The 15,668-nt window shown below is 37.3% G+C and overlaps 1 protein-coding gene across 3 annotated transcripts in view; it reads right to left on the bottom strand.

Moving 5' to 3' along the window:
• The window catches only part of GABRG1 (gamma-aminobutyric acid type A receptor subunit gamma1), a 69,468-nt gene that overhangs the window by 41,066 nt on the left and 12,734 nt on the right, over positions 1-15,668 (bottom strand). For all 3 annotated transcript variants that reach the window (XM_038399274.2, XM_038399275.2, XM_043513906.1), the window contains exons 2-3: positions 9,891-10,039; positions 1,617-1,684 (exon numbers count right to left, since the gene is read on the bottom strand). In XM_038399274.2, the coding sequence (XP_038255202.1) occupies positions 1,617-1,684; positions 9,891-10,039 (217 nt within the window). The remainder of the gene's footprint in view (positions 1-1,616; positions 1,685-9,890; positions 10,040-15,668) is intronic.

Genomic DNA, 15,668 nt, shown 5'->3' with positions numbered 1-15,668 from the left:
AGTTAGTAATTGCTCAACAATACGAGTAAGAAGATCACAATCTGGGCCCAAAGTAGAAAGGTACAATGTTAACACAGGCGATTTCTTCAGGGCCAGACTGTGATACCCTTACTCCACTAACTAGCACCTTACTCCACTAAGTAGTCCCACTGACTGCAATGGGACTGCTCATGGTATGAAATACTATTGAGCTGGTAGCAAACGTCTATCACAATCTGGCCCAATAAGAGCACTGAAAGATGAACAAATACAGAATGGGGGGGGAGAGATATTAAAGACATGCAGTCTGAGGCTAGAAGGGACACCAGGCCATCTATTCTGACCTCCTGTATATTACAGGCCACCAACACTACAGCCAGCATCTGCACACTAAATCCAACAACTGAAATTAGATTCCTGTCCACTGATGCTGGTGTCTGATGGAAGAGACTACTATTTGCTACACCCTTGGACAGGTGGCTGCTTAGCCACATATGCCGTTGCCACAGTGAACTGTTTCAGGGACTGCCAAGGGAAACTAGGAGAGGAGGTGAAAGGAGGCCACAATAGGCAGACAGATGGGGTTGCAGAAGCTTGCTACAGGGAGGGTGGAGATCTGATAGCTTTCCACTATCCCATTGCTCCTCTGATCTCCCCTCTCAGAGGCTTTTCACTTATTCTTTCCCATATAGCCCAGTCAGAGACAGTGACTCCCTGGCAGTATCTGCAGTTCATGCCAGAGGCCTTGAACTTGTAAGGCTGTTAGAATGTATATCGTTGGCCATAGGTCATACTGTCTACTTTAGGTTTTTCTAAGGCACCTATTACCTTGGTATGTAAGCAACACATACATTTCCTGCTTTTTGAGAGCTTGTGTTCAGGATAAAAAGAAAAGGACTACTTGTGGCACCTTAGAGACTAACAAATTTATTAGAGCATAAGCTTTCGTGGGCTACAGCCCACTTCATCGGATGCATAGAATGGAACATATATACACACACACAGGTAAGTTGGAAGTTATCATACAAACTGTGAGAAGCTAATTAGTTAAGATGCGCTATTATCAGCAGGAGAAAAAAACTTTTGTAGTGATAATCAAGTTGGCCCATTTAGACAGTTGACAAGAAGGTGTGAGGATATTTAACTTAAGGAAATAGATTCAATATGTGTAATGACCCAGCCACTCCCAGTCTCTATTTAAACCCAAGTTAACGGTATCTAGTTTGCATATTAATTCAAGCTCAGCAGTTTCTCTTTGAAGTCTGTTTTTGAAGCTTTTCTGTTGTAAAATTGCACCCTTAAATCTTTTACTGAATGGCCAGAGAAGTTGAAGTGTTCTCCTACCAGTTTTTGAATGTTATGGTTCCTGATGTCAGATTTGTGTCCATTTATTCCTTTGCATAGAGACTGTCCAGTTTGGCCAATGTACATGGCAATTGCTGGCAAGTACAGAGACTCTTCAGCTTCTGTCATAATGGTATCATAATTCAATTTAAAAACATAATACAAATGTTCTTTAACACTACAGGGCACACTATAATTGGATGAAAGTTAGAGGAGTAAAAGGCAATAATTTGAATAAAAGTGGTGGTATTTTTTATTTATCCAAACATATTTTTCAGTCAATCAGGACTTACCATATTGATTGGATCAACTGGGCCAATGCTGTTAACATAGACATCTGTTTCAATTACTGTAGTTCTCACTAAACAAAAGAGCAACCATAATAATTACATATGTAATCAACTCTATATACTGTATGCTGTTAATGTAACTTATTTATTAAAATAAGAATAAAAGTGATCCCTTTATCAAATACAGAAGGAGTAGTTATTGCATAAGATTGGCTTTTGATCACTGTGCACAGAATCACATGAAACATAACTCCCTTTTTTCATTGTCATTAAATTACAATCATCAATATGAATCTTTGTTTCACACTGGAAAACATACCTTTGTCTGATATGTTTTGTGACTATATGAAGCAGTGATGGGAAAAGGTCAGGTAGAGGAAGAAAATAAAAGGATTCATCCTCCAAAATAAAATTTGAATCATAAACAGAAAGAAGAAAATGTTTGGAAATATCATGTGTAATTTGTCAGTTCTTATTGAAGATGTGTAGGAAAAATAAACTGGCTTTTAGCCAGGTTTCTTCAACCTATGCAATTATATTCCAATGAAAGCATACCTGAAGATGCATTAATAATTCTTATCAACTAGATCAATATGTCACTTCACAGACAAAATTTAGAACTCTTAAAATATGTAACATTTAAATGACTTTCATTTCTTAATACAAAGAAGACAGTCTAAAGTGTTCAACAAAAACTAGCTTTTTTCAAGAGATCATCTTCTAACAGAGGAAGGATAGAATTGCATTCAGTTTATTTGGATAGTTTCTTAAAATACCTGGCTAGCTTATAAAGGTCTTCTGTTGTATAGGTGTCACAGGATATGCAGTAACTTCCCCCGGCTAGTTTATAGGATGGGAATATGAGAGTGAGAGAGGCCAGGACGCAGCAATAGAAATATTTGTTTTTAAAAACATTGTTACTATGACTTTTTGCTTTTTCCACTTCATATTGCAGAGTGGGTGAAGATATAAATGAAGGGAAAAGGATATGTCATGCAGCACCTCACAACAGGGCAGTAAATGTTAAGAATTAAGGTCCTGTGGCCTCAGTGTCCCTAGCCAAGAGGACTCAGCCGTATAAAAATGTGGTGGGAGTGGGCTGGAAGATTTTTAAAATGAAACCCCTTTGTTTCTCTGCTGATTTATGGGGGAAAAGGAGAAAGAGCCACAAGGAAAGTATTTAATATAGAATTAATTTTTCCACTTTCTCATTGATCCAAGTGGAGTTCTATTTTCTCAGTTCCAAAGAACATTTGAGGTCATGTGACATGGTTGTACAGAGGTGATGAAGGGTTGCTGAGATACTGTGAAAAGAAAAGGAGTACTTGTGGCACCTTAGAGACTAACAAATTTATTAGAGCATTAGTCTCTAAGGTGCCACAAGTACTCCTTTTCTTTTTGCGAATACAGACTAACACGGCTGCTACTCTGAAACCTGAGATACTGTGGGCACACTTGTGGTCTCTAGAATGGGCTTCTCCTAGTTTGAGAGAGATCCATGAGATCACTAATTGTTCCTCAGCCTCAAGGGCCTAGTGTGAGGTGCCAGACGGGTCCATCTGCCTACCTCCTCCAGTTCAACATGTTCAGGATGCTGTAAATGGGCCAGGATATGAGATGAAATCCTGGCTCCACTGAAATAATTGGCAAAGATCCCATTTCAGCAGATCCAGCAAAACAGATAACCTAATATCAGAATGAGATCAGAGTTTAGATGACATCAGGATGGAGGGTGCCCAATTCAGACAAGATAGAAGTAAAGTTGGCAGGATAGAGAAAACATCTACAAAGAATCTAAAACATCTAAGAAATAGAGAACACTGTAATAGCTTCTGACTGGGGGAGTATGGCCCTCTTTCATACTGCAGGTTTGCATTTCGAGGGTCCTTGTGAATCTCATGTTGCTCATGCATGGCCATTTACTAGCTGGACCCTGTGTCTACGAGTGTTTTCTTTTGGATCTAGGCAGTGCCTGTACAGAACAGGTAAAAAATAGGGGTGGAGGGAAGAGGGACAGAGGCGGGGGGGATGAAAACAGTGAACATTTTTACTTTTTCTCTTGTATTTCACATTGGAAATTCTGAAAATATCAACCATCTCAATCCATGTTTTTGTCACTTTGAGAACTGACTATACAGGGTGTGATGTTGCACTCCATATGTTTTATGGAAATATGCTTATGAGTGTGAATATGATGTAACTGCAATATGCTTTAAGCAAAAGGTCTCTTGTAACATACCGTAACGAAGTTATAACCTACTGAATATATTCCTCCTATTTGTATGCATATATCATTCTTGTATCTAAAGCTAGAAATACGAAGTATAACTCTGAGATCCTATTATAATTATGCAACGTGTGGGCCATTAATGGTGGATCAGAATCTTGATGGCTCCCATTGACTAGGACAATTCATTGTAAATAGTTTATTTATCTGCAAACTTTCCTGTGTACATGTGAGCCAACCCAGAAAGAATGGAGACTAGGGATCTTACAGTGACATGTGACCATGTCACAAGATATTGGAATCCATCTTAATCCTTGTACTTTTCCATTGATGAGACGGGGTTGGGGACAAGCACAGACAAAAGATTCCCGCCTTGTGCCAAAGCTATAAAAGGAGGTGGAGCAGGACAAAGGGGACTGCCAGTCATGAGAAAACCCATGGTTACCAAGGACTGTACCAGGGTAAAGGATTGGGCCCAGACTAGGAAGGAGTCTAGTCTGTGAAAAAAGCTTACTAGCACATCTCTGAGTGTGAGATATTACTTGTAATCAGTTTCTTAATGTATTAGGCTTAGACTTGCATGTTTTGTTTTATTTTGCTTTGTGACTTACTTTGTTCTGGCTGTTATTACTTGAAACCACTTAAATCCTACTTTTTATACTTAATAAAATCACTTTTGTTTATTAATAAACCCAGAGTAAGTGATTAATACCAGGGGGAATAAACAGCTATGCATCTCTCTCTAGCAGTGTTATAAAGGGTGGACAATTTATGAGTTTACCCCATGTAAGTTTTATACAAAGTAAAATGGATGTATTTGGGGTTTGAATCCCATTGGGAACTAGATGACCTGCTGAGCAGTATTCAGTTAAGTCTGAAGCTTTGGGGGCATAGACCAGACCCTGGGTCTATGTTGCAGCAGGCTAGTGTGTCTGGCTCAACAAGACAGGGTTCTGGAAGTCCCAAGCTGGCAGGGAAAATGAGCTCAGAGGTAATTCCAGCACATCAGGTGACAGTCACAAGGGGGTCTCTGTGACCAAACCCATCACACATGGGACTAAGGATGGAACAACATGGATCACTGTAAACTCAGGAGGGCTAAATGAACCTAAAAACCCCCTGAAACAAGCAAACAAAAAGTGAGGCTAGGCATTACCACACTTGCATTTTATTGATTTCCTAATTTATACAGATTAATAATAAAAACCTTCCACAAAGTAATGTCTGTATGTAATCTGGATTTATACAACCTTGTTTCCATGTAGAAGCCAGCAGTATTATGTTAAGAACAAAATATGGTTTTAGAATGGCATCTTTATGCTCTAAGCATTTCAAAGTACAAACAACAAAGTTAGTAATAATGAACGTATAAATAAAGTGGTTATTAAGCAGTCAGCACAGCTCATGAATATTGGAATGAGAGGGACAGAGAAAGACTGGCTACACAATGGTGTTTTCTCTTATTAAATTTCAAAATTATCATAGGATTCTCAACTTTCATCTGGACAGTCACCAGAAACAGGCAGAAAAGGGAACCCAGTGTGTCCTTGAAAGGATTCTACTTTTAACAGTACAGCACTCCCCCTTGTTCTCAAATTCTGAAATGCTGTGTCAACATCAGGAAGAGACCAAATCCTGCTCTGGTATTTGAACCCTTGAGCTTCAGGCTCAGAGACAAAAATGTTGCTACTATAAATGAGTCAAATTAATTCAACAGCAAACATTCTTCTGTGGGATATTATTACCTTGAAAGTTAAGGATAATCCCAGTCAAGTAACTTTGTTCTGCAAGTCTTGAGACGTTGAAACCAACACCAGATTTTATCAACATAATTGAAGTGGAGTATCGGATGAGTGCATTAATGACTGATTTTGTTTCTTTCTCTGTTAAATGTCTACTGCATTTCAATAAGTAGCAGGAAAGGAGTTGAAGGTGTAGTCTGTATTTCTTTGTATGGGTCAAATTTTGTGGCCAGTGAAGCACGGGGCTACAAGTTTTCCTGGTTCTGGAGAGAAGTAACAGAGGAAACAGTGTGATAACCTATGCTTTATTCAGGGACAAAAGTCTGTGAAAAAAAAGATTCTCAGAAACAGAAAGGCAATGTGGCTAATGAATAAGGCACACTGGCATGGGAGTCTGGAAACCTAGATTCCAATCCTGGCCCTATCAGTGACCTTGGACAAGTCATATCACCTTTTTGTGCCCATTTTCCTTCTTGGACTTTGTCTCATCTATTTAAACTAGTAGTTTTCAACCTGTGATCCACAGACCTCTGTGGGGGGCCGCAGACTATAGCTAAGATTTCTTCTGCACCCCCCATTTGAAATATTTTAGGGGTCCATAAATTAAAAAAGGTTGAAAAATCACTGATTTGGAGTGTAAACTCTTCAGAGCAACTCTTTCTGTGTGTTTGTACAAAGTCAGGAACAAAGGAGCCTTGATCCATAAGAACAAAAGAATGGCCATACTGGGTCAGACCAAAGGTCCATCTAGCCCAGTATCCTGTCTTCCACAGTGGCCAGTGAGATGTGTCCCAAAGGGAATGAACAGAACAGGTAGTCCTCAAGTGATCCATCCCCTGTCAACCAGCTTCTGAGAAACAGAGACTAGGGACACAATTCCTGTCCATCCTGGCTAATAGCCATTGCTAGACCTATCCTTCATGAATTTATCTAGTTCTTTTGTGAACTCTTTTATAGTCTAGGCCTTCACAACATCCCCTGGTAAAGAGTTCCATAGGCTGACTATGCATTGTGCTGCTATTAATTTCATTTGGTGACCCCTAGTTCTTGTGTTACAAGAAGCAGTATTAAAACTTCCCTATTTCTTTCTACATTTCAGATTTTATAGACCTCTATCATATCCCCTTTTAGTAATGTCTTTTCCAAGCTGAAAAGTCCCAATCTTATTAATCTTTCCTCATACAGAAGCTGTTCCATACCCCTAATCATTTTTGTTGTCTTTTTCTGAACCTTTTCAAATCCCAATATCTCTTTTTTGAGATGAGGTGACCACATCTGCATACAGTATTCAAAATTTATATAGAGGCAATATGATATTTTCTGTATAATTATCTATCCCTTTCTTAATGATTCCCAACATTCTGTTTGCTTTTTTGACTGCCGCTGCAGCATTGAGTGGATGTTTTCAGAGAACTATCCACAAAGACTCCAAGATCTCTTCCTTGAGTGGCAACAGCTAATTTAGACCCCATCATTTTATATGTATAGTTGGGATTATGTTTTCCAAGGTGCACTACTTTGCATTTATCAACATTGAATTTCCATCTGCCATTTTGTTGCCCAGTCACACAATTTTGTGAGATCATTTTGTAGCTCTTCGCAGTCTGCAATTATCTTGAGTAGTTTTGTATCATCTGCAAATTTTGCCATCTCACTTTTTCCCCCTTTTTCCAAATCATTTATGAATATGTTGAATAGGACTGGTCCCAGTACAGACCTTTGGGGGACATCACTATTTACCTCTCTTCACTGTGAAAACTGACCATTTATTCCTACCCTTTGTTCCCTGTCTTTTAACCAGTTACCAATCCATGACAGCACCTTCCCTCTTATCCCATGACAGCTTACTTTGCTTAAGATCCTTTGATGAGGGACCTTGTCAAAGGCTTTCTGAAAATCTAAGTACACTATATCCATTAGATTCCCCTTGTCCACATGCTTGCTAACCCCCTCAAAGAATTCTAGTAGATTGGTGAGGCATGATTTCCCTTTACAAAAACCATGTTGACTCTTCCCCAACAAATTATGTTCATCTATGTGTTTTGTTTTGTTCTTTACTTTAGTTTCAACTAGTTTGCCCGATACTGAAGTCAGGTTTATCAACCTGTAATTGCTGGGATCATCTCAGGAGCCCTTTTTAAAAATTGGCATCACATTAACTATCCTCCATACATTTGGTACAGAAACTGATTTAAAAGATGTTTATTCCCCCCCCATCCCCGGCTGTTCCTCAGACGTTCTTGTCAACCGCTGGAAATGACCCACCTTGATTATTACTACAAAAGGTTCCCCCCCCCGCTCCCTTGCTGGTAATAGCTCACCTTACCTGATCACTCTCGCTACAGTGTGTATGGTATCACCTATTGTTTCATGTTCTCTGTGTATATATATATCTCCCCACTGTATTTTCCACTGAATGCATCTGATGAAGTAAGCTGTAGCTCACGAAAGCTTATGCTCAAATAAATTTGATAGTCTCTAAGGTGCCACAAGTCCTCCTTTTCTTTTTGCAGACTACAGTTAGTAGTTCTGTAATTTCACATTTGAGTTCCTTCAGAACTCTTGGGTGAATAGCATCTGGACCTGATGACTTATTTCTACTGTTTATCAATTGGTTCCCAAACCTCCTCTAATGACACCTCAGTCTGAAACAGTTCCTCAGATTTGTATTTAAGAAGAATGGCTCACATCCTCATCTATTAAGACTGATGCAAAGAATTCATTTATTTTCTCTGCAATGACCTTATCGTCCCTGAGTACTCCTTTAGCATCTTGATCATCCAGTGGCCCCACTGGATGTTTAGCAGACTTCCTGCTTCTGATGTACTTAAAAAAATGCTATTACTTTTTGAGTCTTTGGCTAGCTGTTCTTCAAATTCTTTTTTGGCCTTTCTAATTATGTTTTTACACTTCACTTGCCAGATTTTATGCTCCTTTCTATTTTCCTCACTAAGATTTTACTTTCACATTTTAAAAGATGTTTTTTTGCCTCTCACTGCTTCTTTTACTTTGTTGTTTAGCCATGGTGGCACTTTTTTGGTTCTCTTATTATGTTTTTTAATTTGGGGTATACATGTAAGTTAAGCCTCTATTAGGTTGTCTTTAAAAAGTTTCCATGCAGCTTGCAAGGATTTCACTTTTGGAACTGTACCATTTAATTTCTGTTTAACTAACTTCCTTATTTTTGTGTAGTTCCCCTTTCTGAAATTAAAGCTACTGTGTTGGACTTCTGTGGTGTTTTCCCACCCCAGGGATATTAAGTTTACTTATACTATGGTCACTATTACCAAGATGTCCAGCTATATTCACCTTTTGGACCAGATCCTGTACTCCATTTAGGACTAAATCTAGAATTGCTTCTCCTTTTGTGAGTTCCGGGATTAGCTGCTCCAAGAACCAGTCATTTAAGGTGTCAAGAAACTTTATCTTTGCATCTCATCCATGTACATGAGGTGACATGTACCCAGTCACTATGGGGATAGTTGAAATTCCCCATTGTTACTGAGTTTTTATTTTTATAGTCTCTCTAATCTCCCTGAGCATTTCACAGTCACTATCACCATCCTGGTCAGGTAGTCGATAGTATATCCCTACTGCTATATTCTTATTATTTGAGCATGGAGTTACTATCCATAGAGATTCTATGGTACAATTTGGTTCATTTAAAATTTTTACTTCATTTGCTTCTACGCTTTCTTCCACTTATAGTGACACTCCCCAACCAGCATGACCCGTTGTGTCCTTCTGATATATTTTGTACCCTGGTATTACTGTGTTCCATGATTAGATACAAATAAGTAGTAACAGCGAGTTGAGTTAAACCTTTTCATGAAACAGATTGCACTGTATTATCTCCAACAGGACTAAAAATACTGGGTAGAAACATTTGAAAAAATATTTGCAGATTTCAGGGTAGATTTTTGACAGTCAATGTGGAATACCTTCTTCTCAGAGGTATCACATTAAAATAGCAAAATGAAAAAACAAAGAAACATGGAACTGCAGTAATTTGTTACCTATTTGATATTGCTCAAAAGTTAAATACTTTACATAGTACAAAACCAGATATATATATAATACACATATAATATATATACACATACAATTTCTATTGTACTTGCTATAAAAAAGTGGAAAGTTATTTTCACATATTCCATTTTATTTACATTCCGTTTGTCTAGCTTGATACATTAATTCATGAACAGTTGACTTTTAAACAGCTACTTGCCACCATTTCATTAAAGCCCATACAATGTCTGCATTCTCTGGTTCATATTTTCTATTTACTCTAATATGAGATGAACTTACCTCCAATATCTGGCCGAAGTTTACTGTCATAGCCTTGAAGTAAGGAGTCCAGTATGTGAGTGACATGTCCACCATGTATCTTTGGTGCAAGTACCCATGTTTTATTCACTGTTAGATCTTCATCATCCTCATCATCTGCTTTATCAGCACTAAGGGTGGTTCAATGAAACATGAGGGAAGAAAAATAGTGAAATAAAATACACACTGCTGGAAGAATGAAATGACAAAAAGAGTAAACATGGTAACCTAATTATTATGTAGAATAAAGATTTGAACATATTCTGTATCCAGCACATAGTTACACCTAATTGATATATTTTATTGCTTATTTTTTTTTGGCAGCAGAGAGCACCTAGTATCTCATACACCTGAGAAATGTGTCAAGAAGAGAGTTTGCCATTCAGATACAATAACTCAGATCACAAATAGAGTGAAGTTGAATGAAGTCTTGACAGCAATTTTACCTTTATTTTGAGCTTTTTCTTAAGCTTTTCCCAATTCAACTGCTGTATTTAAATCACTATGTTAATGTTTCTAAGGGATGGCGAATCATGAGAGTAGGTGTCCCTCAGAAATCAAAACCATCACCTTAATGTCTCCAACTCTCCTAGTGCCCAGTGACATCATTCCCAAACCAAGATTTCCCATATGGTAATACTTTGTTCTAGCCTCAGAATGTTCTAAAACAGAACACATTTATTTTATTTAGTCCAAATAATGAGCAAGGATTCCTAATGTATGCATTCTTTTATGAATGAATGTTCATATAGTTAGGAGCTAAAAGTTGTGTGTCATTAGTTTATTTGCATTTAAACAGACAGCAGCAAGAGTGCTATATTATTCCTTTTAGTTCAAATTATTTGTTATCAGGACATTTTATTAAGATGGAAGAAATACACAAGAAAAACAATTACATGCCCATTTATTATCTACCTTTCAATTAGATAAGAAGCAATTTATAATTTATCACTGAGTCAAAAGAAAAATAGTAGTGGCTTAAATATGTCTATAGAGCCACTCAGATGATCTCCAAAATGCCAAAGAATGCCTGGAAGTAATTTTCTCTCCATTTGAATCAAATGAGTGTGGATTTAAATATTTCTCCATTGCTAATGTATGCAATCTATGTTACTTATCCCCCTATTTCAAGGAAATTGCTGTGGGCTTCTAATCAAACAAAGTGCATCAAACTGATAGTAGTAACTATGTAGTGTTGTTGTAGCTATGTTGATCCCAAGATATTAGAGAGACAAGGTGGGTGAAGTAATACCTTTTATTGGAAGAGCTCTGTGTAAGCTTGAAAATTTGTCTCGCTTACCAACAGAAATTGGTCCAATAAAACATATTACCGCACCCACCTTGTCTGAGCAGTAACTATGGGAGTCATACAATGTATCTTGACAAAGAGACAATGGTTAGCATTAATTATAATACAGCATATGGAACCCATAAAAGTCATAGTTTCAATGCTAAGATAAGCAAAGGTATTTAGGCAACAAAAAGGAGTTATATTATTATCCTTGGAAGAAGTTGCACATCAATATTATTTAAAAAAATTACTGCTTTCCATTGTACTCCTAGGGTAAGATTTTTTCAGAAGTGCCTAAGAGCACATCTACATTGCATTTTAAAACCCATGGAAGCAAGTCTCAGAGACCGGGCCTTCAGACATGGGTTTATGGGGTTTTTTTATGGCACTAAAAACAACAGGGTTGACCTTACAGTTTGGGCTGGAGCTTAGTCTCTGAAACCCACCATGCTGCCTGAGCTTCCGAGCCAGAGCTCCAGCCCAAGCTTGAAATCTACACAGCTATTTTTAATATTGAGGCAGGGGCCTTTACACCCAATCTCTGAGAGTCATTGCTGCAGGTTTTAAAAGGTAGCATAGATATATCCTAGTGACTAATGAACACAAGTGTCACTGAAAGTCACTTACGTGATTTGGAAAATCCCATATTTAGTTTTAAAAAGTTTTACTTTTCTATAGTGAATTAATGCCATTAAGATGTGTTATTATAAATGATGACCAACAGATTACAAAAGTCAATGCATATTTTTAATCATTAAAGGGAATTTTCAAAGTTCATAAGTCCTAAATGTCTAAACTAACTTAAAAGTATTCTGCACATATAAATCAAGTCCTCTTGATTATATTCCATCAAAATAAAATCAAAAAGAAAAAGTTCTACATGGAGAGAACATTAAGCCTATAGATTCAAGTATCCAAACAAGTCAGGAAATGACACTGCAAGAATATGAATGCTCAGACTTAACTCTGCTCCTTTGCATAGATATCCCAAATTAGTCTTTAATCAGATGATCTCCTACCATTTCTCAAAATACATAATTAGGGCTGGTTGAAAAAATTCTATCAAAACTGTTTTTTTCCAATTGAAAATTGGGATTAAAACTAAACTATTTTTTCACAGAAAGTGTTGGCTTTCGGACGATGATTAATGTTAGCTTGGTTTCGTGTCTCACTTTGGGAGGCGGAAAGACTTTTTTGCCTCATTTAGTGCCCCTAGAGGGAAGACTGGGCTGCTAGGGCTATGTGCTGGATGTCCAGGTGGTCAGGAGGAGCCCAGCACTGCTCTCCTCTCCTCCCTCTCCCTGCTACAACTACTATGGCTGCTCAGTCTGTTCCTGGGGGGTCACACTGCAGTACATGTTGCTGCTGCGGTTGTGAGGACAAAGCCACAGAACGTTCATGGTGTTTGGCTTGCTGCCAAAATTAATCAGGCACAAGAGGGAAATTTCTATTTTCAGTGGTTTAGAATTGAGCCAAAGTTGAATGGATTTTCATGGAATGAGCAAAAGGCACCTCTCTGATCTCAAGGCTTGCCTCCTGGGAAAAATCAAAGGCCTACAGCAAATAACGGAGGTGTTGATAACTATTCAAAAAGTTGTAAGAATCTTTTATAATAGAAAATGTTAGGCAACCTAGATACAGGGGTCACTGCCAGCCCCCCCTGTAATAGTGTGGAAATCACTTAAGTGTTATGCAATGCCTTTCAAGTCTAAGGAACTAAACATCTCTATAGTACTGTACAGACATTATACAATATCAGCTATTAAATATTTAAAGTTTCCCATTAGTGGAATTCCATACCAAACACTAAAATGAATAATAACAGAAGTCTCACAACTGTACATTCATCTTTTCAGAACTATCAATTGCTATTATTATATGTTTTGTCCCTGTTTTTACTTGCTTGGTTACTCTAATCACTGCTTAAATTTAGTAAAAGCATAGGGGCTCTGTACTCTCTTTGCTTTTCCCCTTGAGGATAATGAGTAGTTAGACTGAATTTACAACAAATGTACATTGGATGGAGATATCACTGCTGTGGAGCAGGCCTTTTCTTCTTTTTTTATTTAAAGGTTCCAGCCCTGCAACTGTGACTCCGTGCAGACAGAACCTGCACTTACCAATGACTCATTAAAACCAGCAGGGCTCCATGCAGGTGCAGGAATCTGCTCAAGTGGAGTCACTTTAAGCATCAGGGCTTTTTCATTAAATTCTGAAGGAAGAGATGACGTGAATGTAATCATGTCCCCTTTTAGTGACCTTCCCAACCAACGTTAAGAGCCACCGACTCATAACTAAAGGAGTTGTGTCTTTAGCTCAAGTGGTAAGGGTATAACCAAAAGGTCTGACTGATTCTAGCACTTTCTAAATTATAGTACTTTGATGTACTCTGCCATAGACTCACCTCTTTTATACATTAAACACAGGATAGAATATATTTTTTTTATTATTTCACTATCCCCCCAACCAATGGGAACATTCCCTCCCCCCAACTTTCAAAACTCTATATTACAAATACAAATATAACTTTCTATAAGCTACTAACATCAACATCCATCAGTAATATGGTACTAGGAAAACAGATGGAAGAATTCCATCCTGGCACCCTTCAGTTTTTTCAAATTCACTTAAATAAGTCCAATGAGTATGATTCTTATTAGATGTCACATTTCTTATTTTGATTATTTGTCCAGGGTCTATATTTTAAAAACGTTCAATACTCGCCCTACCCAATGGCAAGGAAGGGGTATTTTTGTTCATTTTGTTGGGTGGCTATATTTTTTCTATGGCATAGAGGTGAAACTGTTGAATTAAAGGCTGTAGCTTGAATATCTGGCAAGGGCAGACTTGGGATAGACACCTCTTTATTACTGTGCCATAATAAAAATAAATTATTGAATACTCATGTATATTACAGCCACTCTTCACTCCCATCTTCTGCCATAATCCTTACTACTAGAACTCTACCCATTCCTAAACCAATGGAGGGAGGACAATTTTATATATTTATTTTCTTCCAGTTTTAGTCATAGAATATTTCAGTACTTCCACTGCATGACATCTCTTTCCTCCTATGTATTACTGGAAGTGTAAAGTAATGGAAAAGAAATATGATTTGTCTCAACAAGATCCACTCTCTATGAAGCCGTTGGAGAATGTTTGTAGGCACTAAGATTAAGAATGAATTTGATAGACTCTCAAACATTAAAAATTTAATGTTCCATGGCACTACACTAATTATCACCCATTATACTTCAGATGCTGAGTTTGACTTAACTATGAATTCTTTTAAAATAAAAATAAATTTGAAGGAGCATAAATAAGTCTTGCCATAAATAAAAAAAATTCATTTCAAAAACAGAGGTTTTTATTTCAGTGGCTATGATGATAAACTGAACAGTAACTACATATATATGGTTAACTGTAATTAGACAAAAAGTGCCTTAATTATGCTTATGCCCTCCAACTAATTAGAGACATTACCATGACTAATAAATCCCTGAGCATAAGTGACTAATGACTGAGTAAGTCTTTACAGCATCAGGCAGCATGTTCATCTTTAGACTTTAATATCATAGGTCTTTGTTCTACTTTTAATATGAGGGGAAATAATCAGATGAGCTTTAAGTTGTAATTAACATCTGTCAGGTTATGCAATTAATTATAAAAAATAGAGCAGTGATATTGTTCCTTCTGCCAGATGCAGCATGTGTAAGGTTAGGTACCATACCAGGGATTATATGCACACTATAAATGTAAGTGCCTAAACGCAATCAATGATCATAAAGATTAAATGTTTTAGATAAAGTGACCTTAGAGTTTTCATAAATGAATTAAATGATTAATTGTGGTTGATAAGACATTTTATTTCTGGATAATGGGAACTAATAGTGCACAAGCCACAGGGGAGTGTACAGTGTTCCCTATGACTTTATGAACTTGGAGACTTTGCTTTCCTTCCAAACACAGAATAATACTTATAATAAAAAGTTATGATGAGATGTCAGTAAGGTGGTCAGAACTAGGTCAACATTTCAGGTCAACGCTCTTCTAAAAGAGCTGAAATTTGCACCTACTTTCACTATTGCTCTGAACAGAACTCCTAGCATTGCACTTATCTATAGTCAAAGCCCATTGTTAAACCCTTCATTGCTCTGAGTAGAACCTCAGAGTTACGAACACCTTGGGAATGGAGGTTGTTCGTAACTCTGAACAAAACGATATGGTTGTTCTTTCAAAAGTTTACAACTGAACACTGACTTAATACAGCTTTGAAACTTTACTATGCAGAAGAAAAATCCTGCTTTTAACCATCTTAATTTAAATTAAACAAGCACAGAAACCGATTCCTTACCTTGTCAAAAAAGTTTTTTAAAAAAATTTCCCTTTTTTTGGGTAGTAGTTTACATTTAACACAATACTGTACAGTACTTCGGGGGGGGGTTTGTTTTTGTTTGTTTGTTTGTTTT

The sequence above is a fragment of the Dermochelys coriacea genome, chromosome 4, assembly GCF_009764565.3.
Source record: "Dermochelys coriacea isolate rDerCor1 chromosome 4, rDerCor1.pri.v4, whole genome shotgun sequence".
NCBI classification, from domain to species: Eukaryota; Metazoa; Chordata; order Testudines; family Dermochelyidae; genus Dermochelys; species Dermochelys coriacea.
The sequence above is the reverse complement of the archived record's forward strand: the minus strand, read 5'-3'. Positions and strand labels throughout refer to the sequence as shown.